Source organism: Tamandua tetradactyla, chromosome 10 (genome assembly GCF_023851605.1).
Source record: "Tamandua tetradactyla isolate mTamTet1 chromosome 10, mTamTet1.pri, whole genome shotgun sequence".
Lineage (NCBI taxonomy): Eukaryota > Metazoa > Chordata > Mammalia > Pilosa > Myrmecophagidae > Tamandua > Tamandua tetradactyla.
This window is the reverse complement of record NC_135336.1, coordinates 17,283,636-17,310,585: the sequence shown is the minus strand read 5'-3', so window position 1 is coordinate 17,310,585 and position 26,950 is coordinate 17,283,636. Positions and strand designations below refer to the sequence as shown.

Here is a 26,950-nt window from a genome sequence, read left to right as displayed (position 1 = left end):
GGAAATGCCAAACTGCTTCCCACAGCAGACACCCAAGCTTTTAATGGATTTTATTAGAAAGATTAAGAGGGAGAAAGGAATAACACAAAAGATGAGCAGATAGAACTGACTCATTTTATAACCCCCACCTGAGTCTTCTGAACTGAACTAATTTCAGGAATGGAGCTTAACTGCAGCAGCCTGGGACCACAAAAGCCAAAGAGAAGAGACAGGGAAACAGAATGGTCTCAAGGTCATGTTGTCCCACATCCTACCAAGACAAGGAAAATATTCTGTAAAAAAACAATCAGACTCAAAATTTGGTCTTGGTTGTTTATTGAGATCTTCATACAGAAGAAATGGGGAAACATATAACGCATTGTCTCACCTCCCCAGACTTAACACCCCCAAGTTTTTAACGTGTGTGTTACACATATTCATGCATAACAAATATGTAGAGCTCACACAGGAACTTGAGCAAGCCACAGGTGTATTTGAGAACTGGTTTTCTTTGAGGCCAAGATCTCTTTGAGACATGAGGGAGCTGTGATACCTCTGAAAGAGTAGAGTCAATAGATAGAAAATAATTGCAATTTATTGGATGTTTTATCTGGGGAGTACAAAATTGCTAGATGACTACAAGAAGCAACTCTCCCAAAAAGTGGGACTGGTGGAGTATTCAGGAATAGCCAAGGAGAAGGAACCCACACTTAAGTCTTTTTTGAGTCAGGGCCTGTGCTGGGTGCTCTGTATGTGTCTTCCCTTAACTTTTTTTTTTGGTGTGTGTGTAGGGTGGGGTGCATGGTCCAGAAATCTAACTGGGTCTCCCACATAGAAGGCGAGTATTCTACCACTGAACCACTGCACCCTCCTGGTTTTTTTTTTTTTTTTTTTTTTGTATGCTGTATGTCGGGGGTCACATTTCATTTTTTTTCCGTGTATCCCCTTACTGCATCAGCACTTGAAATTTTGTTTGTTGGGTTTTTCGTTGTTGTTGCTTGCTTGCTTCTTTGGGAAGTGCATGGACCCCTCAACTTTTTATAGCAAAATGTTGGTTGTCGTGATTCCTTTACAAATTAAGAAAGTGAGGTTCAGAGAAGCAACCAAGAAAAGAAAGGAATTATATTTTTCTTCCCTCCTTCATTATATGTCCTTGTTCCAATAGTCCAAAATTCATGCAATAATTATTAGTCCTATAGTTCAATTCCTTGCGGGTTAAATGCTTACAAACTAACCAAGGAATTAAAATTTACTAACACTCAGCTCACAGGCCCTACAAAAATAGGTGGCAGACCAGAATTGGCTCCTGGAATGTAGTTTGCCAACTCCTCCTCTAGGGCTTTCAACTGAGACTCCAGTGTGTTCCTCCCCTGGAGGTCCTTTTGTCTTGTCAACACTGTAAGCCTGATTGAAACTCCTCTCTGTTTATGAGAGGTTCTCAACTTAGTGTTATTGTTTAGCCTCTTCAAAACCCTGCAATTATACTGATGGGGAAGGCAGGCATATGTTTGAGGACCCTCCAGTATTGTCACTCCAGCGCACAACAGCCAAAAGTTCTGCCTGTTTCTCTGGACTACTGGTTCCTCAGCAGTAGTCCTAATACTTGGCCTGTGCCCAGAACAGGCACATGATGCCAGGGAAAAAGTGGTTGTAAATAGCTTCTCTCTCTGAAGTTAACCCCTTGCAGAATCTTTACCTGTTCAGCCCTCATTGTTTTAGCTCTCTAATACTGTTCAGCAGATAATTTAGAACTTTTATCTGGCTTTTCTAATTGTTTTCAGTGAGATTATGGGTCTGCTGCAAGCCACCTGGAAAGGGTAAATTTTGCTTTTCCAAATAATTAAAAAACAGCTCATTAAAGTTAAGTCAGGAAAAAAGTGCACAATGTTATTCTCTTTCGATGTTGAAAAAAACCTTACTGAATTTAATACTTCAAACTTATAGGCAAAAAGGACCATCTACTGTGGTACAGACTGAGATGCATAAACTTCCTTTATTTTACAATATTTTAAGAACACAAAAGATTTTTGACTAGATAATATATTCAACATGATTCAAAATTCAAAAAGCATATGAGAACATATAATGAAGCCATCTTTCTACTCCTATCTCCCACCCAGTTCCCCTCCCCACTGGCAACATCACACTTGTTCTTCTATTGTATCAAATACAGCTATATAGATAGATGTATATATACATCTTTTTGACAAATGGTTTTGTACACTATATACATAATTCTACATCTGGTATTTTTCACTTAACTATATTTTCTGTCAGTAAAATAGGCTGGGTTTTTATTGCTGTACAGTACTCCTCTATACCATTATTTATTTAATATCAATTGGTAGACATTAAGGCTGTTTCTAAGGTCATGCCATTTACAGGAAATGCCAGAACAAAAAAGTTTTGCACATATCATTCACATGTAAAGACCGCTTTAAGGAATTCCAAGAATTGCCAAGTTTACCTCCAAAAGGATTTTCTATTCATACCAACAATGTACCAATCTCCCCAGTTGTTAAGATAAAAAATTTAAAACACACAAAAACAAGAAAACAAAAGAACAAAAGAAAACCTTTATTAATATTAAGGGTGGGAAAATATATGAGCATAGTATGAGATTAAGCATCTTTTCATGCATTTAAAGAGTCATTTATATTTCCTTTCTTCGGATATGCTCAAACTTCTCTAATTTTTCTGTTGGGTTAATTGGTCTTTTTCTTTATTGATTCATAGAAAGTAAATCATGTAGACTACAGATACTTTAAGTAAAAGAAATTAGCCCTTTGTGATGAATTGAAACTATTATTCCTGTTTGCCTTATATTCTAATTTTCCTTTATAGTACTTTGTGATATGCGTAAACTCCATGTAGTCAATTTTAATTTTTCATAATTATTTTAATTTTCAGATTCTTAATCTATATATACTTTTAGTACTCTGAGAAATTAAACATTCTCATACTCTTACCACAAAAATAAGAGGAAAAAAGCAGTCTAATGACTGACACAAAATACTTCTTAGTTTCTAACATTAAGGCATGTATGGCAGGAATAGCAGAAAGGCTAATGAGAAATTTATCTAAAAATTTATCTAAAATCAACTTTAGTCAGGAAGACTTCTTCACAAAAAAATAAGTGATTAAATATATAAATCCTAACCATATCACATCTTGGACTATTTTACCCCTTTTTGGTCATGGACTATTCCAGGGAGATTTAATTAGATAACTTTTAATTTGAAGAGTTCCAATAATGTCTACCCTAAAAGGCAAAGTGAAATTGCTCTTAGAAAAATACTGGTTTGATGAGACTAGATAGATTTGTCTGTTTTAGACAAATTTGGTTCACCTTCTGACTAAACTTCAATTCATCACAATCTCTACTCAAAGGGCAATCCCTTTTTTTCTGTAGAAAGGGCAAACTAAATTTTAAATTAGCATTAGAATTCTATCCATAATTATCTAATCAATATTGAAGTAGATGCCATTAAGTGTGCACAAAGATAAAGGGAATTTCAATTACAAAATCTGAAGGGGAAAAAAGAGGCTTAATAATATATTAAAAATATCAACAAATTTAAGCCAGGACATTTTACGTGTTTTTACATTACTAGGATGAATAACAACATTAGCAGAAACTGCTATTTGTTTTGCTACAAGTTGATCGTATCAATGAAGCAAAGCATTAATAATATCAAGTGATTTTCAAAAATGAAATCACTGCCTTCTGATTTAACTTCCAAGGGCAAGAAAGGACAAAAACCCAGTACCATACTTTCTATTATTGCCCATAAACACAAAATAAAGTCATATCAATACAAATGACAAGATATTGTGACATAACCATCCCACAACAAAATGCCCCCTTTTTTACTGGAAGTGGGATTTTTAAAAATTCAGGTAATTGAGAAGTAACTAATTTTGATTTTGACACCAGATACTGTTGCATGAAAAGCTATAAAACCTATGTGTTTTCTGTGTCATTCAGCAAAGAATGGAAGAGGGAGGCTGCTCTGACAAACTGTACCTGCTATGCCATTCTGGAACCAGTCCCTATGAACCATTCGGTCCCAATGCTCCACAGTTGTTCATTTATCCTATTCAGTTTTATAAACTCTTAACTCCCTTTGTATCAAGAACCTGATTTCCTTTCTTCAACTACTTTCAATTTACTGGAAAACTCTGATTTTCTGTTTTGACACTGATCCTAATCCATACAAAAATTAAAGAAAATGCTTACAATTTAAAGTGGACAAGAAAACTAGATTACTTCAGTGTTGTGGAAGTTGCAAGGAAACTTAGTTTTTAAAACCTGCAAGGGTTCCTTAACTATATAGCATAGTATTATTTTGCTTCAATTACCAGTAATAACAAAAGGTGAGCAAAGGTCATCAAACATGTATGGTTTTGGAAATTTCTTGCAGTTGGCAAAGGTATTTTTATATCCATAAGGATTGTCAACCTTAGCATGTTACAGTTATTAACAATAGAAAGGATTGGGACCCTTGCTATTCACCAAGCTTTGCAGAAACACATTTATATGTCCTTCCCTTGGAATCACACAATCCTTTAATTAAAAATAATTGGGATACCACAGAGCAAAATCATTAAGCAATTTATCTACAAAGATGCTATAACAGAAAAAGAGACCTTCATGATCCAGCTTTACTAGATGACAAAACACTCCTTTACCTATGAATTACTTTGTATATTTTTGAAACATCTGAAAAATATTTTTCTGTGAAGTATTAGGCCTTAGGGAACCTTTAGATACATTACAATTATCTTTAGCAGAATTTGGCATCATTCTTCCATTAACAGTAAATGAACGTTTCAATTGGACCTCAAAAGGAGGCTGCCACTTTTCATCTCTTGAGCCTCTCCAATGTTTTGAATGCTCTGTATCACTCTGTTTTCCGAAGTTCTTATCTTTGGAATTCTTTCTCTGTCCATTTAGCAATTTTTCTGGAGATGAGGATGTAGCCCGTAACTGATATTCATCTGGGGATCCTTTCTGCCGATTTGGCTTCATTAGTTCTTTATCCACCTCCTCCTGAAGTTGTAATGCTAGTAACCTGTCCTCTTCTTCTTGCTTATGTCTCTCGAAAAGCAGATGCTCCAACTCTATCAGCTTTTGGGCAAAACTGATTTCTCTTTCTTCTTGGTCTAAGGAAGCTTTGGGGGATATTTTTCTTTTTTTTGAAGAAAAGCATGAATCTCTAACTGCTTCCAAAGAAGGTTCCTGGGTTTTTCTTTTGGAAATATCATTACTACTGATCAGTAAGCTAGAGTCTTCATTTTTTGTCTCAACTGTATCGTTCCCAATTATCTGAGTCATGCCAGATTTACTGCATTCATTCATTGTTTTACCACAAAACTTAACTGCAGCTTCAGAACAGGGAACTATGGTTTTACTTTCCTCATGATTTATGACATATAACTCTTTATCATGATTGTTTGGTTTTATTTTGACATCTCCTTCAAGGCATAGGCATTCTGCACCATAGGCACTTAACTGAGGCATAGGTGGTTCTATTAAAGACTTTGAACCTTGTTCTTGAATTTCAAGGCACATCTGTGGAGAAAGTGTTGGCATATCTTCAATTTCTGCGTTTTGCCATATAGGGCTCTTCACATCATTATTGTCAATGTCCTATGGAAAATTTAAAAAAGACAATGAACTCAACATCAAGTCATATGTCTAATTACATTGGTACCATATAACTGAGTCACTACTGTACATTATTAGTATTACCAATAAGGTACATTAATTCTTTCTTAATAGTATTTTTATTCTGCCAATTTAGATTAAGGAATTACTTCATTTTTACTCCCATGAAAACCTACAGAATTAAACCCACAAACTAGATTCTACATATGGTCAATAGCTGACATCAGGACATGACCTTTCTTTCACTTAAAAAATTCCTCTGATGAAGGGATTTTGAACATTTTTCTGTGCCATGGACCTTTATGGCATTTTGGTAAAGCTTACAGACCCCTTCTGAGAGCAATGTTTTGAAATTAAAACAAATAAATAAAACTTACAAAGGGATCTTATATTCTGTTATCAAAATGCTAAAATCGTATTTATGATGTAATAATATGTGCACCTATTACTACATTAAATAATTACATCGGGTGAAAAGTGTAGTAACTTGTAATTTCAAAGTAGGGATGGATATAAGTGAATGGTATTTCAAAAGATTTTTAAAATTGTGATTTCTATTTAAAACAAAGTTACAGGTACTGCTAATAGTACTGTGATTTTGTTTACACTCATAATTGAAGATGTGGGTTTTTTTGTTTGTTTTTAAATTTTTATTGATAAAGCAACATGCAAGCACATACATTCTTAACATACAAACATTCCATATATGGTACACAATCAATGGCTCACAGTATCATAACATAGTTGTATATTCATCACCATGGTCATTTTTCAGAACATTTGCATCACTCCAGAAAAAGAAATAAAAGAAAAAGCTAATACATATCATATCCCTTCCCCCTCCCTCTCACTGACCATTAGTATTTCCACGAAGATGTGTTTTTTTTACCTCCCATCCAAGTTCTTATGTACTCCCTGGATTCTAACCACAGATCTTAGGTTAAGAACCTTTACTTTAGCCAGTATAATTCTTCTCACTACAGGTAAGACAATCAAGTTTTTGGATTAGTTTTGATCACAGCAGAGCCATAAGAAGAAATGCTTCACTTAGAATTTTCCTTGGAACAAAGATTGCTCCTTGTTGTTGAAAACCTTACATGTGTTCGTTATATCTTAAAAGAATATCTTTTATTTTTGTGCTTTTCTATTATTTGTTCTTTTATCTATTTTGCAATTGTCCTGACTGTATTTCTTATGAATCCATGTGGTTTGGATTGGTCAAGTTCTAGCTTGCCTACCTAGTTTTACTGTGAATACGAACACCACACTGGAAAAATATCCCAGTCCTACAATCAATCCTTAGTATGAGCCAGACTATCTGAATTTAAACCTCGGTACTAACTCTACTTGAGTGATATGGGGCCTTAATTCTCTCAACTGTGAAATAAAGTTTAAAGGGATACCTATCTTAAATCATAGATTTAGTGATTATGATGAATAAAATCATTTATGTCATATCTGGCACACAGTGAGTGTCCAATAAATGTTAGATGCTACAAAACCACCTAACTGAATTGAAAAAAATTTTAGCAACCCATGAGTAGAATTAACCTCTCCCTTGGATTGAGTTCATCTTCCCTAATTCTATTACCTGGAAACATGATAAAGGTAGAATATCACCTGATAGCTTTTGTGAACTACAACCATATTAGGAAGACTATGAATAATCTATAAACACCTGGTGGGAAGCCACAGCTTTGGCTTTTGAAAGTGTGGTATAATTCTCTTGACTGGGTGTCCTGCTTACCAGGAACCCCAGAAGCTAATGCCATGGGTAGTTAACCACACTCATCTGTTTGGTCTCTTTACCAGGTAGTCACTTGGAGCTGTGAGGACTCCTGCTAAATAGACATGCCTTATGCTGTACTACCAGGATGCTGTTCCCACCCTGTATCCTTCTAACTGAAGCTGCTGCTAGGTATAGACTATTCAGTTTTTGTTAAGTTTCATTATCTAGGTCATGGACAAGCAAACGGCCCACAAACCAAACCAGGCTACTGTTTTTGTAAATAAAGCTTTATTGGAACAAGACATGCTCATCTGTTTACATCATGTTCATTTTTTTCCTACTACAACAGCAGAGCTGAATAGATGTGACAGAGATCATATGAACTACAAAGCTAAAATATTCACTAACTGGGTCTTTGGTGAAAGCATTTGCAGATCCTATAAGCCTCACATAACTAAGAAAGCATGTTCCTTTTATCATAATGACTTTTATTAAAAAAAAAAAAAAGGAAGGAAACTATAGGTATTAGTAATCTATAGCATTAGTAGCTTATTAGTAACTTGCCAAACTAAGAGCATCTTTATAATCACATACCTTAGTCAGAGAGTTTTTCCTGCCATCTTGTGCAACTTCAGACTGTGACGCTGATCCAAACTGAGATTTAGGTGACAAATACCTTTAAAAAATGTTTATCAAAGTTTGAATGCTTTGAAAGACAAGGGGTATCTACCCAAAAAGATAAAGCCAGATTAACTATTCATGCCCTTCCTGAACTTACTTGTTTTGCTGCCTGGCTGATTAATCAGAAAGAGGATATTTAAGTGTATAATAAATACATCCTTGCCTAAGATATTTTGACCTAACCAAAATAAAACTTAAAACCAGAGTATTGATATTTTAATGAAAAATAGTAGAAAGGAAAGTAAAAAGCAAATTTAAACATCTCTTAATTCTTGGGGGGGGGGATAGCATCTAAAAGTTATGGAAATAATATTTTAAGTTAGGAGAGAGGATGTTAGTTTCTTTTTTATGCCATAAACTTTGGCTGTTCAAATTTTTAAAACCTCTAATGTTAGGAAATGATCCCTGATTTACCATTTTAGTATGAAGACTTTATTATATACACATTCTATATCAACAATCTGCTTGGAGACATAAAGCTATATTAATATCAGCATAATAGCTCAAACAGGCTGCTTGCAATTGAGCACAAGAAGTCTGTAATATAACGGAAAATGCTGAAAAAGAAGTGGGAATAAAAGAGCAAGTTACAAGGTGGTAGACATATTTTTTTAATAGTAAGAATTCAACCATGCAAAAAAATTATGTTCAAAAATGGCAGAAACGTCCCAAATGTTGGATTTGGTAATAACTTTGAGTGATTTTCTAAACAACAGTTATTACTTTTATAATTAAACAAAAAAATTAATATCTGATTGCAAATCAGTGGAACCAGAGTTATATTATGTCAAAAGTGTCAATGAATAGCATATATATATATACAAAAATGAAAGAAAATCTAGAGCAGGATTTCATATAAAAAACAAATGAACATCTTTTATAGATTAACAAGAGTATATAAACCACATATTTAGTTCTATCAATCCACATATTTACTCTGCAAACTTTGGAGAGCAAAAACCACTTTGATAAGAGAAAAACAAGAATCCAGGTTGAGTCTCATTTTAACTTGTATTTTAAGGCTAAAGAATCCCTTCGGCAATGTCAGATGCTAGCTACGAGGTATACTTGCCACAAGGTAGGATCATTGTAGCACAATGATCACAAAACAAAATGCGATCAACAGAATTATCTAAGATTCTTTTACTCTCCTGTATATATGTTTAAATAACCAAGTAATAAATGAATACATGCTCATTCTAAAAAAGTAAACAAATATAGGAAGTACATATCATTATCCTTTTCCATTCCCATTTGCTTCCTCATATATAACCAATTCAAAAAAAATGATTTCCAGAAATGCCTGGGAGATGCTAAGTAAGAACCCACAGAAACGAAAAAAGCCAGAACCTGGAGAGAGAAGAAGCTAAGAGGTGAAATCCAGAGTTTGTCCAGGAAAAGCTAAATTAAAGACCCACTGATGCTTAGAGAAAAACAACTCAGAGATGCTAAGACAGCTTTTATCAAAAAGTTTATTTTGTCTATTAATTTAGCCAACCCCACTTTTTTCCCAGCTTTTCACTTTCAACAAACTGCATATTTGAATTTAAAGTGAATCTCTTGTAAAAAAAAAATTTATAGTACATACTATCTCTTATTTAAAACAAATATACCCTTCCATAATTTCTTCTTTTTACTATGTGATTTTCCAAGAGTACACATAGGTCTACCTTATGAAAATGAGTAGCTTACAAAACAATATACTCGTAAAATGTATATAAGAATCACAAAACATGGTTACAGGGCATTAAAGATTGAATTCTCTTCTCCCAAAAAATATTGTTGGGAATTAATTCATGTATCCCATAAAAGATTATGATCATATCTTAATCTACCTTCCTGTGTGTGTGAACCCATTTGTGAATAGGACCTCTGAAGATAGTAGTTAAGGTATGGACTCATTTGTGAATGGGATCCTCAAAGATCCTATTTAGATGAAAGCAAACTGAATCAAAGCGGGAGTACCGGTCTGAAAGGATTATGTACCCTCGAAAAGCCATGTTTTAATCCTGATTCATCTTGTGGAAGACAGAGGTTTCTTTTAATCCCTATTCAACACTGCAAGCTGGAAATGTGATTAGATTATCTCCACAGAGATGTGGCATACTCAACTGTGGGTAGTAACCTGTGATTACAGGGAGATGCGAGTCCACCTATTCCAAGTGGGTCTTGATTAGTTTACTGGAAAAGAGGAAACATTTTGGAAAAAGCTTTAGAGTCAGGGGAGCTACAAGATGCCATGCAGCCAGAGACCTTTGGAGATGAAGAAGGAAAACTCCCCAGGGGAGAGCTTCATGAAACAAGAGAGAAAGCAGAGATCGCCATGTTTGCCATGTATACTTCCAGCTGAGAAACCTCGAACTTCATCAGCCTTTGAGTTTCTCTTGTTGGTGACCTAATTTGGACATTTTCATAGCCTTGCCTTAATCTGGACATTTTCATGACTTTAGAACTTAAACTTGCAACTTAATAAATTCCCCTTTTTAAAAGCCATTCCATTTCTGGTATATCACATTCTGGCAGTTCACAAACTAGAAAAGTGGGCCTTAATCCATATGACTGGATTATAAGCAAAGGAAATTTGGATGCAGTCAGTCAATAGAAACCAGGAGAAGCCAGAAGCCAAAGAGTAAGGCAGATCATATACTGTGATAATGTTACAAATACAAGCCACAGAGCTCCAAGGATTATGGCAAGACAATACCAGAATGCTACAGACTCCAGAAAAAAGGAGGGCCTGTTTAGTCCTTCAGCTTGGACTTTAAATCTCCAGAAATGAGAGAATAAATTTCTGTTGTTTTAAGTCAATAGGCTAAGGTATCTTGTTACAGCAACCCTAGAAAACTAAGACATGGGGGACTGGGATACTGACTGGAAAGGGTACCAGGAAACCTGTAAATATTCTCGATCATAATCTGAAGGGGTTTTCAAGTGTATGTAAAAATTCAAGGAGTACACTTAAGCTGGTATACGTTAATACATATATATCATATATATATATATACACTTCAAATAAAGTTAAAAATGCACATTACAATGAAAACTCATATACTTATCACCTGGCTTAACAAAAAACAAACAAAAACACACTGGTTTTGAAGTCTCCTCGGGGCCTCCTCTTTATATCTCAGCACAGAGACAACGACTATCCTGAGTTTCACAGCTCTTTGTTTCTTTATAGTTCACCATACATTTGTATCCCTAAAGACTTTATTGCTCAGCACTGCATTATTTTGAACTTTATGTAAATAGAATCATACTAAACGTATTCATACACAACTTCACCCAGTATTTTCCTGAGTCATGCACATGACCCTTAGCTATAATTCATTTTCACAGCTGGATAGTACTTGACATGTAGACATGCTGACTCTTGAACATCCCGGATGCTTTAAGCTCTTCGCTGTTAAGAACAGTACAGCTAGGAATATTCTTATACATGTCTCCTGGATTTCTCTAGTGTTTATACTGCTGAGTTAGAGTATCAATCTTTTATACTCTTCTCAAGAGTATGTACGATATACCTCTAAAACTTCTAATATTGTCAGAAAGTTTGATTTCTGTAATATGGTGTGAAATGGTAGCTCATTACGGTTTTAATTTACATTTTCCTTGACTACTAATAAGATGCAAAGTTTTTCCACATTTGTATCAGCTTTCAAGTTTCATTTCCATGAAAAAGTTTTTTGCTCATTTTTTTACTGGGTTGTCTTTCTAATGTGTGGGTAATCTTTAACAGTAACCTTTTGTCAGTTAAATGAGTTTAAAAACCCTAAACTTTGCAGCTGGTCTTTTCATTCTCTAAAGGTGTTCTGACATTCTTACTCTTAATGCTAACTGTTTTGCTCTTTAAAACATTCCTTTCTATTCTCCTTTATAATTTTTGTAGTTGTATGGTTTTGCTATTATAATGTAGGTCTTTAATTCATCTTAATTTTTATATAGTATGAATAAAGTCCAATCTCATTTTCTCTCCATATAATCAAGTGCCCTTGTATCACTTATTGACGAACTCATCCTTTCCCTAGTAATTAGCAATGGCAACTTACATTATCCAGTGTAAGCAAAAACTTAATGGCTTAAATAACAGACATCATCTCATAATTTCCGAGGGTGAGAAATCTAAGAGCAAGTTAGCTAGGTGGTTCTGGTTCAGGATCTCACAGTTAGTCAAAACGTTAGTCATATGATGGTTTGGACTGAAGGATCCACTTCTAAATGGCTCACTCATGAGGCTATTCTGGGGTCCTCACTTTTCCTTGCTGTTGGCAGGAGGCCTCAATTCCTTACCATATGGTGTTTCGTCAGGGCTGCTTACAAAATGGCAGCTAACTCTTTAAAAGCAAGTAATCCAAAATAAAGCAAGTAATCCAAAAGAGAGAAGCACAGTGCCTTTTATGACCTAGTTTCTGAAGTACACACTGTCACTTCCATTTATTCATCAGAAGAGAGTTACTAAGTCTAAGCTACACACAAGGAGTGAGGGATTGGACTCCATCTTTTTAAAGGGAGAAATATCAAAGATCCTGTGGACACATTTTTAAAATACTATTATAGAGGCTCCATAAATTGAAGCTATGTTGCTGTTTCAGTCAAATTGTCTATCTATGTGCAAATGACAACTACATTTAAATCTGAAGCATCTAATTCCCCCATCGTACATTTTTTTCTTCAGGATTATCTGAAGGCCCTTGCTCTTACATGTGAATTTTAAAATCAGTGTATCATGTAACAAAAAAAAGTTGGGATTCTGATTGGAATTGCACTGAATTTACAGATCAGTTTGGAGAGATGTGACATTTAACAACATTGTCATAGCACACATCTTCCAAGCCATTAACACTGTTTATGACTTTGTTCCAAGTCACTGAACATTTCTTTAATATAAGTTTTACAATTTTCTCTATAAGGTCTTGTAGATTTTTCAATAAATTTGTTTCTGTTTTACAACGATTTTATATCCAGCAACAATGTTTATCACATAATTCTAAAACTGTATCTCCAAACTCATTTACTCATCACATCTGAGTAAAGATATCTTCTTTTTCCATCCTTTCCTAGCTCATATTTTTACTTCTTTATTCTGGTCTTACTGTGCAGACTCCAGTATGATGCTGAATTGGAATAATGAGTAGCCAGTCACCTGTGTTTACCTGGCCTTAAAGAGAGAATGATTTAAATGTTTTACCATGAAGTGTGACGATATCTGTTTTAAGTATTTTGGCAGAGGTCATTTAACAGAAAACAGAAGTTTCTTTTATTCCTACACTGCTAAGAATTACTATTCTTATACTTTTTTTCTATATTAAAACTTAATGAGGTGATTTGCACTGATTCATTTGCTAATAGTAAGCTAATAATGTATTCCTGGGATTATAGCTTAAATGTATTTTCAGCCTTTCTTCTTTTCTAATACGACTTTAAAGCAAAGATTTCCTCCCAGATATTGCTTTAGCCACATCCCCCCAATTTTGATGTGCATATAATATTTTCAATTGTATATTTCCATCAAGATTTATTTTTTGATCCATGTTGGAGACATTTTTCTTAATTTTCAAATAGTTTAGTGATCTTTTTAAAAATTCTTTTAAGGTGAAATGAACATATAAAATTATGTTATTAATAAAATTAACTATTTTAAAATGTACCATTCAGGGGCATTTGGAACATTCACAAAATTGTACATCACCTCTATCCAGCTCAAAATAGTTCTATCACTCCCAAAACAGGTCCCTTACTCATAAAGCAGTCACAATCTCCGTTCTTATTTCCCCTAGTCACTGGCAACCTCTAATCTGTTTTGTCTCTATGGATTAAACAATGTTGAATATCTTCATTGAAATTCCATTGAAATGGAATCTCATACCTGTGAGCTTCTGCGTCTGCACTTCTTTCACTTAGCATATTTTTGAGGTTCATAGATGTTATAGCATATATCAGTATTGTGTTCCCTTTCATAAGATGAATATTTCATTGTATGGATATTGATTTTATCCATTCATCTGTTGACAGTCACTTGGGTTGTTTCTACCTTTTGATTAATGTGAAAAAAGCTATGAACAGTTATGTACTACTATTTGAGTACCTGCTTTTAATTCTTTTGGGTATACACCTAGGAGTGTAATTGCTGCAGTGTATGATAATGCTATATTTAACATCTGAACAACTGCCAAACTGTTTTCCACAATATCCCCATCAACAACATACAAGGACTGTAAATTCTCTAGATTCTTTCAAATACTTTCTTCTTTTTTAGATTATAGCTATCCAAGTAGGTATAAGGTTTTGATTTGCATTGGTTTTGATTTGCATTTCTCCCATGACTAATGATGCTGAGCATCCTCTGTATATATTCTTTGAACAAATGTCTATTCAAGGCCGTTACCCATTTTTAAATTTGGTTGTCTTTTTGTTGTTGAGCTTGTATATATATTCTATATACAAGATCCTTATCACATATATAATTTGCAAATATTTCTTCCCACCCTATAGACCGCCTTTTTACATTGTTTGATAGTGTCCTTCGAAACATAAGAATTTTTAATTTTGGCGAAGTCCAATTTATCTATTTTTAATTTTGTTGCTTGGGCTTTTGGTATCATATCAAAGAATTTATTGCCAAACCAAGATAATAAGGATTATTCCTATATTTCCATCTAAGAGTTTTACAGTTTTAGCTCTTACATTTTGGCCTGTGATCCATTTTGAGCTAATTTTTGTATACTGTATAAAGCAGGAATCTAAATTCATTCTTCAGCATGAAGATATCCCAGTTGTCCCAGAACCATCTGCTGAAAAAACCAAATGTTTCCTCATTCAATGGCCTTGGCATCCTTATAGAAAATCAAATAACCACATACATGTATGAGTTTATTTTCTCGAATCTCAATACTATTCCACTGATTTACATGTTTAAGAATCCTCTTTTTTTTTTTTTTTCAAGACTGTTTTGGTTATCTGGAGTCCCTTAAACTTCCATATGAATTTTGGCATAAGCTTTCCTTTTCTACAAAAAAAAGACTGTGGATTTTTGGTAGGTATTGTTTGAATCTGTAGATTGATTTGTGTAGTGTCTTAGGGTTCTTCAGAGAAACAGTACCAACAGGATATATATTATATAAATATTATGAGATTTCTTATAAGAGTTGGCTCACATGACTATGAGGATAAGCACGTCTGAATTCCATAGGGAAGGCCACAAGCTGGGCACTCCAATAAAGGTTTTCGATGTATTCCCCAGAAGAAACTGACTAGCTGAAATAGAGATGGAAAGTCTTCCTTGTGGCTGCTGTTATCTTCAGTCCTTCAAGGCCTTCAAATGACTGGATGAGACTTCTCTCCTGGTTAAGTCTCCTTAGTTGACTGTAGACGTAATCAACTCACTGTTGATTTAAGTCCACAAAGTATCTTTAGAGCAACAACCAGGCCAGTGCTTGCTTGACCAAACAATTGGACACTGTTACCTAGACAAGTTGACACATAAACTTAACCATTACATTCCACCCCATGTTAATATGGCACTCATACATGTCTCTTTAAAGTATATGAAATCTCTAAATAAAAAAAGGAACTCATATTTTTGCCTAAAAATATTCAACTATCCTGCATTCAACAACAAACACATCAACTCTGCCGAGTTGGCAAATATTCCCTCTTAAACTTATATCCTATAGCTTAAATACTATTACAAAGTAAATACAACTCATTATGCAAAGGGATAAGAAAGGAAAGAAAACAAAGTTCTTTGCTTAATGTGTGCATATACATATATATATATATATATAAATATTCATAACAAAGCAAGGAAATGACTCAGAACCATTACACCGCTTGTTTCTGTAACTGCTTACATGGTCGTAGATTATAACAACCTTCTTCCATTACCCAATCCATACACCCTTCACCCTCAGCAAGCACCTCAGATGGCCATGGTTCTTTGCCTGGTGAGATGTCCCAAACCTTCACTTCTGAACTTTCTGGGCCATTAGCAGTCTGCCTGCATTATGCTGATGCAGTTTTCATTGACTTTAATAACAAGACATGGTACTATGAAGATACACCCTAAGGGAACTCCCGTGTTCCCGGCAAACTCTTCTTTACCCTCATTTCCTATTTCCTCTAATCATCCCAGCCAGTACAGTGATTCCTTTCTTTGCCTATTGATTCAGAGGCATGGGGAACCCAAAGTGGCCAGGTGGCAGTCTTAATTTCTTGTTTAATGGAATTATTGTTTTGTCTCCTTGTGGAAGCACTCTTCCGTTTGGAACTAAGATCTGTAGACCAGCAGTACTAAGGGGTGTATGGACAGGATGCAAAACATTTTCTAGTAGCTCACTAGGGGTAGTAGTGAGCGGTCCTTCTCCCATTTCTATCTCTTGACTCCTGGACCCATGCATCTTGGTTATAGGAGAAACAACACCATGGACTGGACACTGACTTAGAACACATGCCTTCTAGGGAATGCGGATCCCAGCCCGTTAAGGTATTGCCACCCAGCTGGCAACTGACTCTTCAAAGGGCCATTTCACCATTCTATCAACCCAGCAGCCTCAGGATGATGATGGGAAACATAGTAAGACCAGTGAATTGCATAGTTTGTGCCCATTCCTACACTTCCTTTGCTGTGATCAGAAGCAATGCTGTAACTGTAAAGGAAACTGAAAAAGTAATCAGACTTCAACTAGAGATAAGAATGAAGCTGATCTGGGTAAGACTAAGATAAATCAGAATACTAGGTCAAGGATGATATGACTCATATTTTCAAACTTCAACCTCTGTGTAAGACCAAAGGGAGAGAGGTTTATTTGGTGCAGTATTTATATTCGGGGTAGCACATTATCTAATTTAACTTGCATGGTCAGTTTACTTGAATATCATAATTATATGGAATCTTGAATAATAGTAATATCTTACTGGTTTGTACAAGTTAGTGATGCCCCGATATATCCCAGAATAATCTGAGCACAGAATAAAAAAGTATTTGCAAAGTCCCCTTGGAGGACTGGGGAGAAATGAGGAAATATAAAACTTCCCCATCTGAGGAATTCTTGATATTCTCAAAAGCAATGGGGACAACCAATTCAATAGGCTGAGCCCTCAATCTTGACGCCTGCCCTGTGAAGCTTATTCCTGCAAAGAAACTAGGCCTACTCATAATTATGCCTAAGAGTCACCCCCAGAGAACCTCTTTTGAGGCTCAGATGTGGCCTTTCTCTCTAAGCCAACTTGGTAGATAAACTCACTGCCTTCTCCCCACTATGTGGGACATGACTCTGCTTGGCAATGTGGGACCTAAATCTCAGGGATGAGCTAGGACCCAGAGTCCGGGGGTTGAGAAATCCTTCTTGACCAAAAGGGGGAAGAGAGAAATGAGACAAAGTACAGTTTAAGTGGCTGAGAGATTTCAAACAGAGTTGAGAGGTTGTCCTGAAAGTTATTCTTATGCATTATAGAGATATCCCTTTTTACTTCATGGTGTATTGGATGGGTAGAGAAAAGTACCTGAAACAGTTGAGCTGTGTTCCAGTAGCCTTGATTCTTGAAGACAACTGTATAACTATATAGCTTTTACAATGTGACCATGTGACGGTGAAAACTGTGTCTGATGCTCCCTTTTCCAGGGATGGGTAGAGGAGTAAAAAAAGAAAAATAAAGATAAAAATTAAATAAACAATAGGGAGGGAAAAAGGGTAAAAAATTGGGTAGATTGAAATACCGGTGATCAATGAGAGAAGGGGTAAGGGGCATGGGATATATCAGTTTTTTCTTTTCTGGAGTAATGCAAATGCTCTAAAAATGGTCATGGTGATGAATTCATAACTATATAATAATAGTATGAGCCACTGATTGCATAATATGGTTGGACTGTTATGTGTGTAAAGATTACTCAATTAAAAAAAAAAGAGCAGCAGCAACGCTGAGGAATACCATGATTGTGGATAAGTTATTTGTTTTTTAAAACAAAAAACATTTTTTATCGTGAAACATAACATATATTCACTGAAAAAAAAGAAAAACCAATGCTTTTTAAAGTGCACTTCAACAAGTAGTTATAGAACACATTTCAGGGTCTGTTATGGGTTACCATTACACTATTTCAGATTTTTCCTTCTAGCTGCTCTAAAACACTGGAGGCTAGAAGGAATATTAATATAGTGATTCAGCAGTCATACTCGTTTGTTAAATCCTATTTTCTCTGTTCATCTCCTCCTTCTCCTTTGATCCTTCTCCCAATCTATAAGGATCTTTAGGCAATGCCGGTTCTGACATTTTCATGTTGAAAAAGGGTATCAACACTAAAGGATGGGGGTTATGATGAAGTGATAATCTTGGGAGAGGCTGGTCCCTCTGAGTTGAAAGATTTATCTGGCCTTGGAACCCTTTGGAAATTATAGGTTCCAGGAAAGTAAACTTAGTGTATGAAACATTTACAGAGTCTCAGAGCTCTTCATGTTCTTTAGAGTTAGCAGGAGTGATGTTGGTTGGGGTTTGGCAAACCATGGCAATTAGCAGTATCTAGCTGAAGCCTGCATAATAGCAGCCTCCAAAATAGCCTCTGGGCTCTATTTGAACTCTCCTGGCCACTGATGCCTTATTTTATTAGACTTCTTTTCCCATTTCTGGTCAGGAAGGCATTGTTAATCACACATGCCAAGGCCAGATTCATCCCCGGGAGTCATGCCCTACATTGTAAGGGAGATTTTCACCCCTGAATGTCATATTCCACGTTGGAGAAGAGATATTGATTTTCCTTGCAAAGTTGGGCTTAGAGACAGACAGGCTACATCTGAACAACAAAAGAGGTTTCTTGGAAGTAACTCTTAGGGTTCATAATAGGTAGTGGGTTTAAGGCATTTTTAAGTCCATGGAAGGTAGTTTTGGAAGAAGCATTGTATTCAAAGTAAGCCTTTATCAAGAGTATATGTCTACTACAATTAAAACAAAATGCTCCCCTTTCCATAATGGAATCATATACCAGAGCAGTTTTGGTACTTTGCCTTCAGTAATGCAGGCCATTTTTGGTCCATGCTTCAGCCAACTACAGGAACAAACTGTCAGAGCCCTTCCTAACCCCTCAAGCTACAACAACGAATCTTGAATCTCTAAGGACTAGTGGGCTCATATCAATAAATTCAGTCTGATTTAACTTTATATTTCTTCTTCATTATCCTACACCCTTAATAATATCCATTCCCACATATATTCCCAATTTCTATGTATATAAATTGGAAATATCATGTAATTCTTTGGATTGAAGCATACGTCCTCATGGGTCATACTTGGTACCTCACCTTTTGGGGACTGTGGGTACATCAGTTTAGTTATAGATCTGGAAGAAAAGAGTGGCAGGGATGTGTCATGAGAGGAATCAGCAGAGTCTTGCAAGCTAACTACCTCAGGGCATTCTAATTGCAGTTTCATCAGGTGAAAAAGGATTAATCTCTTCAGCATGTGAAGGCTGTTTTCTTAGGGAAGGTGGTTACAGGTTTATCAGGCACAGAAAGGTTAACTTCTTCGGTTGGAGGCTGGCTGGCTGATTCCACAGGTCAGGGTGAAGGTGGCTGAATTCTCAGGGCAGACCATTACAAGTTCACCTGGCAAAGACCAGTCAGCAGAATCTAGGGTCTCAACGTCCCTATCATCATCATCACCAACTTTTCCATCCCCATTCCAAATTTCAGGATACCACTTCTTTTCAATTAACACCCTCGCTTATAACAGCAGACACCCTACAAGGTTGAGAATTCAATTTACTTTGTAATTCAGATACACAATGAGACTCTTGGTCTGGCTTTCAGAAGTCAAGCTACATGAAGTAAACATTTCTTTCAGGGCACACACAGAAACTTTCATGTCCTTCATGCAGTACTTAAGCAGCAAACTTGAAACCTTGAAGCTCATCCCTTTATTTAACAACAGTAGTCAGTATATTTAGGAACAACTAGCCTAGATCATTAAATTTTTTAACTCCAAAAAATTCTGTTAAGGTATCAAAAACTCTCACCCAGAGCCTTTGCCTCTCATAAGAATTTAAGCAGCAGTGTACAATGGTGATATTTTGTATATCTCCATTGCAAATTCATATCATGGACTATCGGTGCCAAATTATCACTGGAAATAGTCATTGGTGCCTCTGAATCTAATCAGATTACAAAATCAATTCTAAAAACCCTAGAACCACTCAGAAATCTCATCCTTAAGATCCTGTTTCTCAAGAACCACTCCCAGTACCAAATCTGTATTAGTCAGGGTTCTTCAGGAAAACAAAATACAAATATTTATTATTATATATAATATAAATATTATGAGATTTATTATTGGAACTGGCTCACTCAACTGTGGGGATGAGCAAGTCTGAATTCTGTAGGGCAGAGCACTCCAATTTTTGATGAATTCCCCAGAAGTTGACTAGCTGAAGGAGAGATAGAAATTCTTTCTTCTAACTGCTGAAATAATCAGTTCATCTTTTACATCCTTCAAATGATTGGATGAGACTTTTTTCCTTTTTGAAGACAATCTTCTTAGTAGACTATAGATGGAATCAACTTATTGATGATTTAAGTCCACAAAATATTTTCAAAGTAGCAATCAGGCCAGAGCTTGTTTGACCAAAGAATTGGACAGTACCTAGCCAAGCTGACACATAAACAGGTAGTAATGCCATTTTAACAATAAGTCCTCTAATCCTTGAATATGGATGTCTTTCAATTTATTTAGGTCTTTAATTTCTTTCAACAATGTTTTTTAGTTTTCAGTTTGGAAGTCTTTTAGCACCTTGGTTAAATTTATTCTCAATTTTATTCTATTTGATGATACTGTAAATGGAATAGTTTTCTGAATTTCCTTTTTAGAATGTTCACTGCTAGTGTTCAGTAATACAACTGATTTCTGAAGTTGATCTTGAATCCTGCAACTTTGCTGAATTCAATTACCTCCACCAGTTTTTATGTGTTTCCTTTAGGATTCACATATATTATGAAATATTAAGATCATGTCCATATCTGAACAGAGATGGTTTTACCTCTTCCTGATTCAGATGACTTTTATTTTTTTATCTTGCCTAACTGCTTTTGCTAGAACAATAACCTAAAAAGAGCTGGAGTAATTAAAACTATCAGACAAAATGGACTTAAAGCCAAAACTTGTTACATGAGACAAAGAAGGACATTATACACTGATAAAAGTCATAAAAAGTAAGTGGACAGCCTTGTTTCATGCCTTACAGAGAAAGCTTACAGTCTTTCATCACTGAGTATAGTTAGTTGTACGATTTTAAAAATGCCCTTTCTTAAGTTGAGGAAGTTCCCTTCTATTCCTAGTTTTTGAGTGCTTTTATCATAAAAGGGTTTTAGATATTATCAAATGTTTTTTCCACATCAATTGAGTTGATTAGGTGGTCCCATGCCACCTTCATTCTATTTTTTTACTTTAAAAAAAAAAATACAAAATTCCCATATATTATCCTATTATTAACACCTTGCATTGGTGTGGAATATTTGTTACAATTTATGAAAGCAGAGTTTTATAACTGCACTACTAACTACAATCCATGATTTAACTCAGAGTTCACCTGTTTGTGTAGTGCAGTTACACGGACATTAAAAAAAATTTATTGTTAATATGTATTAACATATACACAACATAACATTTCCCCTTTTAACCACATTCATGTAACTATATATATATATATATATATAAAACACGCAAATGTTTGTGCTACCATCCCCACCATCCATTACTAAAACATTTCCATCAAATTAAATGTTTCTTTTCTTATTATTGAATTTGAGATTTCTTTGTATATTCTGTACTCAAGTCCTTTATCAGTTAAGTGATGTGTAAATATTTTCACCAATTTTGCTGCTTGGTTTTTCATTTTCTTTAGTATTTTTTGAAGTGCAGAATTTCTAGATTTTCATGAACTAAAATTTATCAAATTTTTCTTTAATGGATTATGCCTTTTGGTGTGAAAAAAATCTTTGTCTAACCCAAGGTCACAAAGATTTTGATGTTTTTTTCCCTAGAATTTCATAGTTTCAGAAACTACATCTCATTTTCTTACCCATTTTGACTAAGTTTTGTATATGATACGAGGTAAACTTCATTCTATTAGTGTGTTACAGTCACTGAAGGCTTTTGTATGTTGAATCAGCCTTTCATTCCTAGGATAAATTCCAGTTGGTCATTAAAAGAGAGTAACATCCTTTTAATACCCTCTTATATTTGGTTTTGAGCATTTTGGCTCCATAGGGAGTAAAAAATATCTGGCTTTGGTATTCGGATAATGCTGACCTGACAGAATGAGTTTGGAAGTGTTCCTCCCACTTTGACTTTCTGGATAAATTTGAGAATCAGTTTGGTAGTTTGTGTCTTTCTAGGAATTTGTCCATTTCATCTAGGTTACTGAATTTGTCATGTACAATCGTTCACAGCACTCTTATAATTCTTCTATTTCTATAAGGGTGGTGGCGATTTCCTCACTTTATTTCTGATTTTAGTAATTTGTGTCTTTTCACTTTTATTCTTAGATAAGCTAATAGTTTGTCAAGTTTATTAATCTTTTTGAGGAACCAACTTTGGGTTTCACTGATTTTCTCTATTGTTTTACTATTCACTATATCATTTATCTTTGCTGTCTGCTTTCTTTAGTATTCCCTTCCTTCTGCTAGCTGTGGATTTCGTCAGGTCTCTTTATTTAGGTCCTTAGATATGAAGTTAAGAGTACTGATTTGAGGTCTTTCTTCTTTTTCTAATGTACACATTTACAGCTAATAATCTCCCACTAAGAACTGAGGAAGCTCCATCTTGTAAGTTTTGGTAGTGTGTTTTTGTTTCATTTGTCTTGGAATTTTTTCTAATCTCCCTGTGATTGCATCTTTGACCCAAAGAGGTTTAAGAGTTTCTTGTTTTAATTCCATATTTGAGAATTTTCTAGTTTTTCTTTTTCTGATATTGATTTCCAGCATGATCCCATACGGTCAGAGAAAATACTGTGCATGATCCCAATGTTTTAAAATTGATTAAGATTTGTTCTGTGGCCTAACATATGGTTTATCGTGTAGAATGTGCATGTAGGCCGCAAAATGTTTTATTCTATTATTGGGTGGAATGTTCTATATGTGTATCAAGAGCTAAGCTGAGCTCAGATAACTCACTTAAATGATATGCTTAACCTCAGTGGGCATTTAAGTTTGCCACATATGATCTTCAAGTCTTTTATCTGGGTCAGCCTTGCAAAATTATTTGGAAGACTTTCGCTACTTTTCTCCGCTTTTCAATAATTAAAATAGTGAGAAATATGTTTCTTAAAGATTTGACAGAAATCATCTGTAAAATTAATTTTTAATGAGTATTCTTATATTTGGGTGTATTTGGTGTGTATTCTTACAGAAATATCTCTTTCCTTTATAACCAATATGAAAAGAAAATGTATATAATAAAATAAATAATTTTAAAAAGAAAAAAATAAAACAAACAATATGACTGTATAATGTTATGTGTGAATTTTTGAAATTATCTAATTTTTTCTTTCAATATTACCTGTTCAGGTATTCCACTGTATGTCAATTTTGCTATTTTTCCTTTTTTAAGATGTAGATAAGTGAATCTCAACCAGGGTGTACCCATTCCCTAAAAGCACAGAAATTGGGGGATGGTGGAGGCAATGACAACATTACTATGCATCATAGAAGGTGAGAGAAAGAGTCAGTGAGTGACATTTAGTGGGTAAGAGCCAGAGATGCTGCATAATACTCTGAAATGCACAACAGAGTTGTGTTATCAAAGAACTATATTTTCTGAAATGTCAATAGCACTGTTTGGGAAACACATCTAGTTTTTTTGTGGATACTGTCATAATTTTAACAGCCCCCTTTTATTGCTGTTACATGTAATTTTTCTTCCTGAGTATGCTTGCCAAATGGCCTATCTTTTTAAGGTATTCTTTCTGTTTATTTTTGTAATTAACTCCTGCTTTATCATTAATCTGCTAGTTTCTCAATTTCTGATTTTAAATTCCTTAATCTGTCAGATTACTCTTATATTTTTAAAATTTTTAATTTATACATATTTCTAAATGTATTCACATATGTAATGTTTCATGACAGTTGTATTCTTTAAGCAAAATATTATTTTATAATAAAGAATATCTCTGCTTTTTCTCTTTAATGCTCTTTATTTCTACTTTGCATAATATTAGAATTAACAATATTAAATATTGCCATATTCATTTTCTCTTTTGATAGCAACTGCCTCATTTAATTCTACCCTCCTCCTCTTGGATCTATAATTTCAATAAATATTTTTGGAAGGAGGAAACATACCTGTATATATTTACTCAGCTGCACCACAAGTCTACATGGTTTTCAAGTGTAGATGTTGGTTCTTAAACTTTTTCAAATGCAGATTACTACAGGAAAGTTTAGGTCCTCATAAAGCAATCAACTAACTTTACCTATTACCTGTTGCTAGAGAGTCAAGAGGCAACTAAGTCACTCCACCGCTGATTACTTGAGTCATACTTTTGTATGAGAAGAGAACAAATATGGTGCATAAACTGGGAAAAAGAGGATGGGGAGTGACCTAGATGCAAATGTCAAATTGTAAACTCCTTCAATGAGGAGGATCCTATATGGGACCAGCTTTTCTCATTAAGTCCAAACAAAAGAAAGAGGAATCCAACTAGTTCACTTTGAGGAAATGGGCCCAACACTAAAATCCTTCACTGAGCTTACAAGATATAAAAAATGTAGATCTGCCAAAACAATCAGCTGCTACCATATCTCTCTTTGTGCTAGCCAGGAGTGTAACTTTTGTAAGTAGCTCTCTTCAAATTTTTATCAATCTCAGATCATCTAGAGGGTTTTTATGCAAAGCTCATGGACCAAATTTTAATATTCAGATTGACCATATAAGCAAATAATATTTGCATACAGTAGGTGGTCAGTAAATAAATGATAGTCATGTTCACTTACTTCTGAATATCTCCAATATTCCTTTGTTTGTTCTTATTTTTCTTTTGTGACTTGGTTGTGGTGGAATCAGATTTTCTGGAATTCAAGGGAGAAGCCAAGATATTTTCTTTATGGAAATTCTTCTTCAACAACAGAAAAAAGCAAAACAGACATTGTTAAGGAGAACTTTACGATACAATAAGCTCTTAATTTGACTAATTCAGAATACACCAGAATTTTTCAGGATTAAGCTCACATTTAAATTCTATATATCTTTGCAGAATAAAGACATGCAAAAATTAGCGTAAATAAGATTAAATTAATTCATATTGGTTTAAATTAGTGGCATTTTTACTGTAAATTATTACGCACAAAAAAGGGCATGATGATACTAATCACTCATGAGCTGATATATATGTTAATTTTTCTAATAAAGCTTCATACAAGTATAACTACCATAATCTATAAGGGAAATTCATAGTTATGAATATGCTGGAGTAAAAGTTCATTTTAAGTCAAAACAATTTAATTTGGGGCTTTAAGAGTATACCAATACATATCATGAATATTTACTTGGTGTACCAGTCTTATAAGTTTTTACTACACTACTGGAAAAATTCATAATTGGTGATGTACAGTTGGCCTTGGATAACCAAACCTTTACAAGTAAACCAAAATTCACTCTAAAATATCAATTGATCCACAGTTATAATCTGAAATGAAAACAAGGATTAGAACAGTAGATTCTTGAGATAGGTAAATTTTTTCGTACTCCATCTGTTCTTCTTTTGGTAATATATTTAATTTCCAGATTATCTGTGTGCCCTTCTAAAATTTTTGTACTCAAAACAAAACAAATATATAGAATATAGAGAAAGGGCAAAACTTGGGTATGTTATTATTATGAATTGTAACCCTCTCAAAAATGAAAAAAAATTCCAATTTTCTGGGTATGTTTTCTTTTGGTAAGTGTATTTTAAAACATTTACTGTTCGAATAAAGGGGAACAGTTTGCGCGGGGCTCTCAAACCTGAATGTACAACAGACTTATCTAGATGCCTCTAGAAGTAGGATTTCCAGTCACTTCCCTAGAAATTCTGATTCAGTAGACTTAGAGCAAGTATGGGAGAATTTCTTTTTTAAAGAATCCATAGAGGATTTTCCCAGTCTCTTCCAAACCAGTGGGTCCCACTGTATCCTTTGGTTTTAAAAAATATGTTTTAACTTTTCTTTTATTCATTTTCTCTTAGGCAGTAATTTAACTATAGTAAGATAATAAAACCCAGGTTTAATATATCACTTAAAATGCTTCACTTGTGGGGCTTCCGGGTCAAGATGGCGGCTTAACAACGTGCGCATTTTAGTTCGTCCTCCAGAACAACTACTAAATAACCAGAAACAGTACAGAACAGCTCCCAGAGCCACGACAGTGACCAAACACACAGCGTACCCCAGTCTGGACCAGCTGGACCGGCTATGAGCAACCCCCAGAACCGTGAGTTTCCAAAGCTGCGGCGACCAGTGTCCCTCCCCCACAGGCCACTTCCCAGAGGGGAAAGGAAAGGACTTTACCAGCAGCAGGGACTGGGCACAATCAAACGCTAATTGTGGAACTAATTAACAAAAATTCTGACTACTAAACATAGGGCCCCAGCTCAGGTGAACCTGGTCAAAGCGGAGATTGCTCATTTTTGCCCCAGCACCAAGGGGGCAGGACTGACAGAAAAAGGGGATTAAAAAAAAAAAAAAAGAAAAAGAAAAAGAGGTTTTTGTGGCTGTGTATCTACAAAGGCTTGACTGCCTCTGGATACAGTGGCAGGACTTTTCAGGCTGCAACTGCCCCAGGCATAGGCAGAAGTGAGATCTTTTGGGGGCTTACCCGGAGCCTGGGCCTTCCCCAGGGGAGGGGTGAAGCCCCACCCAGGTGGAATCCCTCCA

General features: G+C 35.0%; 1 protein-coding gene across 1 annotated transcript in view; it reads right to left on the bottom strand.

Moving 5' to 3' along the window:
• Positions 1 to 2,541: 2,541 nt before the first annotated feature.
• The window catches only part of RNF168 (ring finger protein 168), a 52,726-nt gene continuing 28,317 nt past the window's right edge, over positions 2,542 to 26,950 (bottom strand). Inside the window, exons 4-6 of the mRNA XM_077117986.1 lie at positions 25,034 to 25,155; positions 7,974 to 8,055; positions 2,542 to 5,632 (exon numbers count right to left, since the gene is read on the bottom strand). Of these exons, the coding sequence (XP_076974101.1) occupies positions 4,679 to 5,632; positions 7,974 to 8,055; positions 25,034 to 25,155 (1,158 nt within the window). The 3' untranslated portion in view covers positions 2,542 to 4,678. The remainder of the gene's footprint in view (positions 5,633 to 7,973; positions 8,056 to 25,033; positions 25,156 to 26,950) is intronic.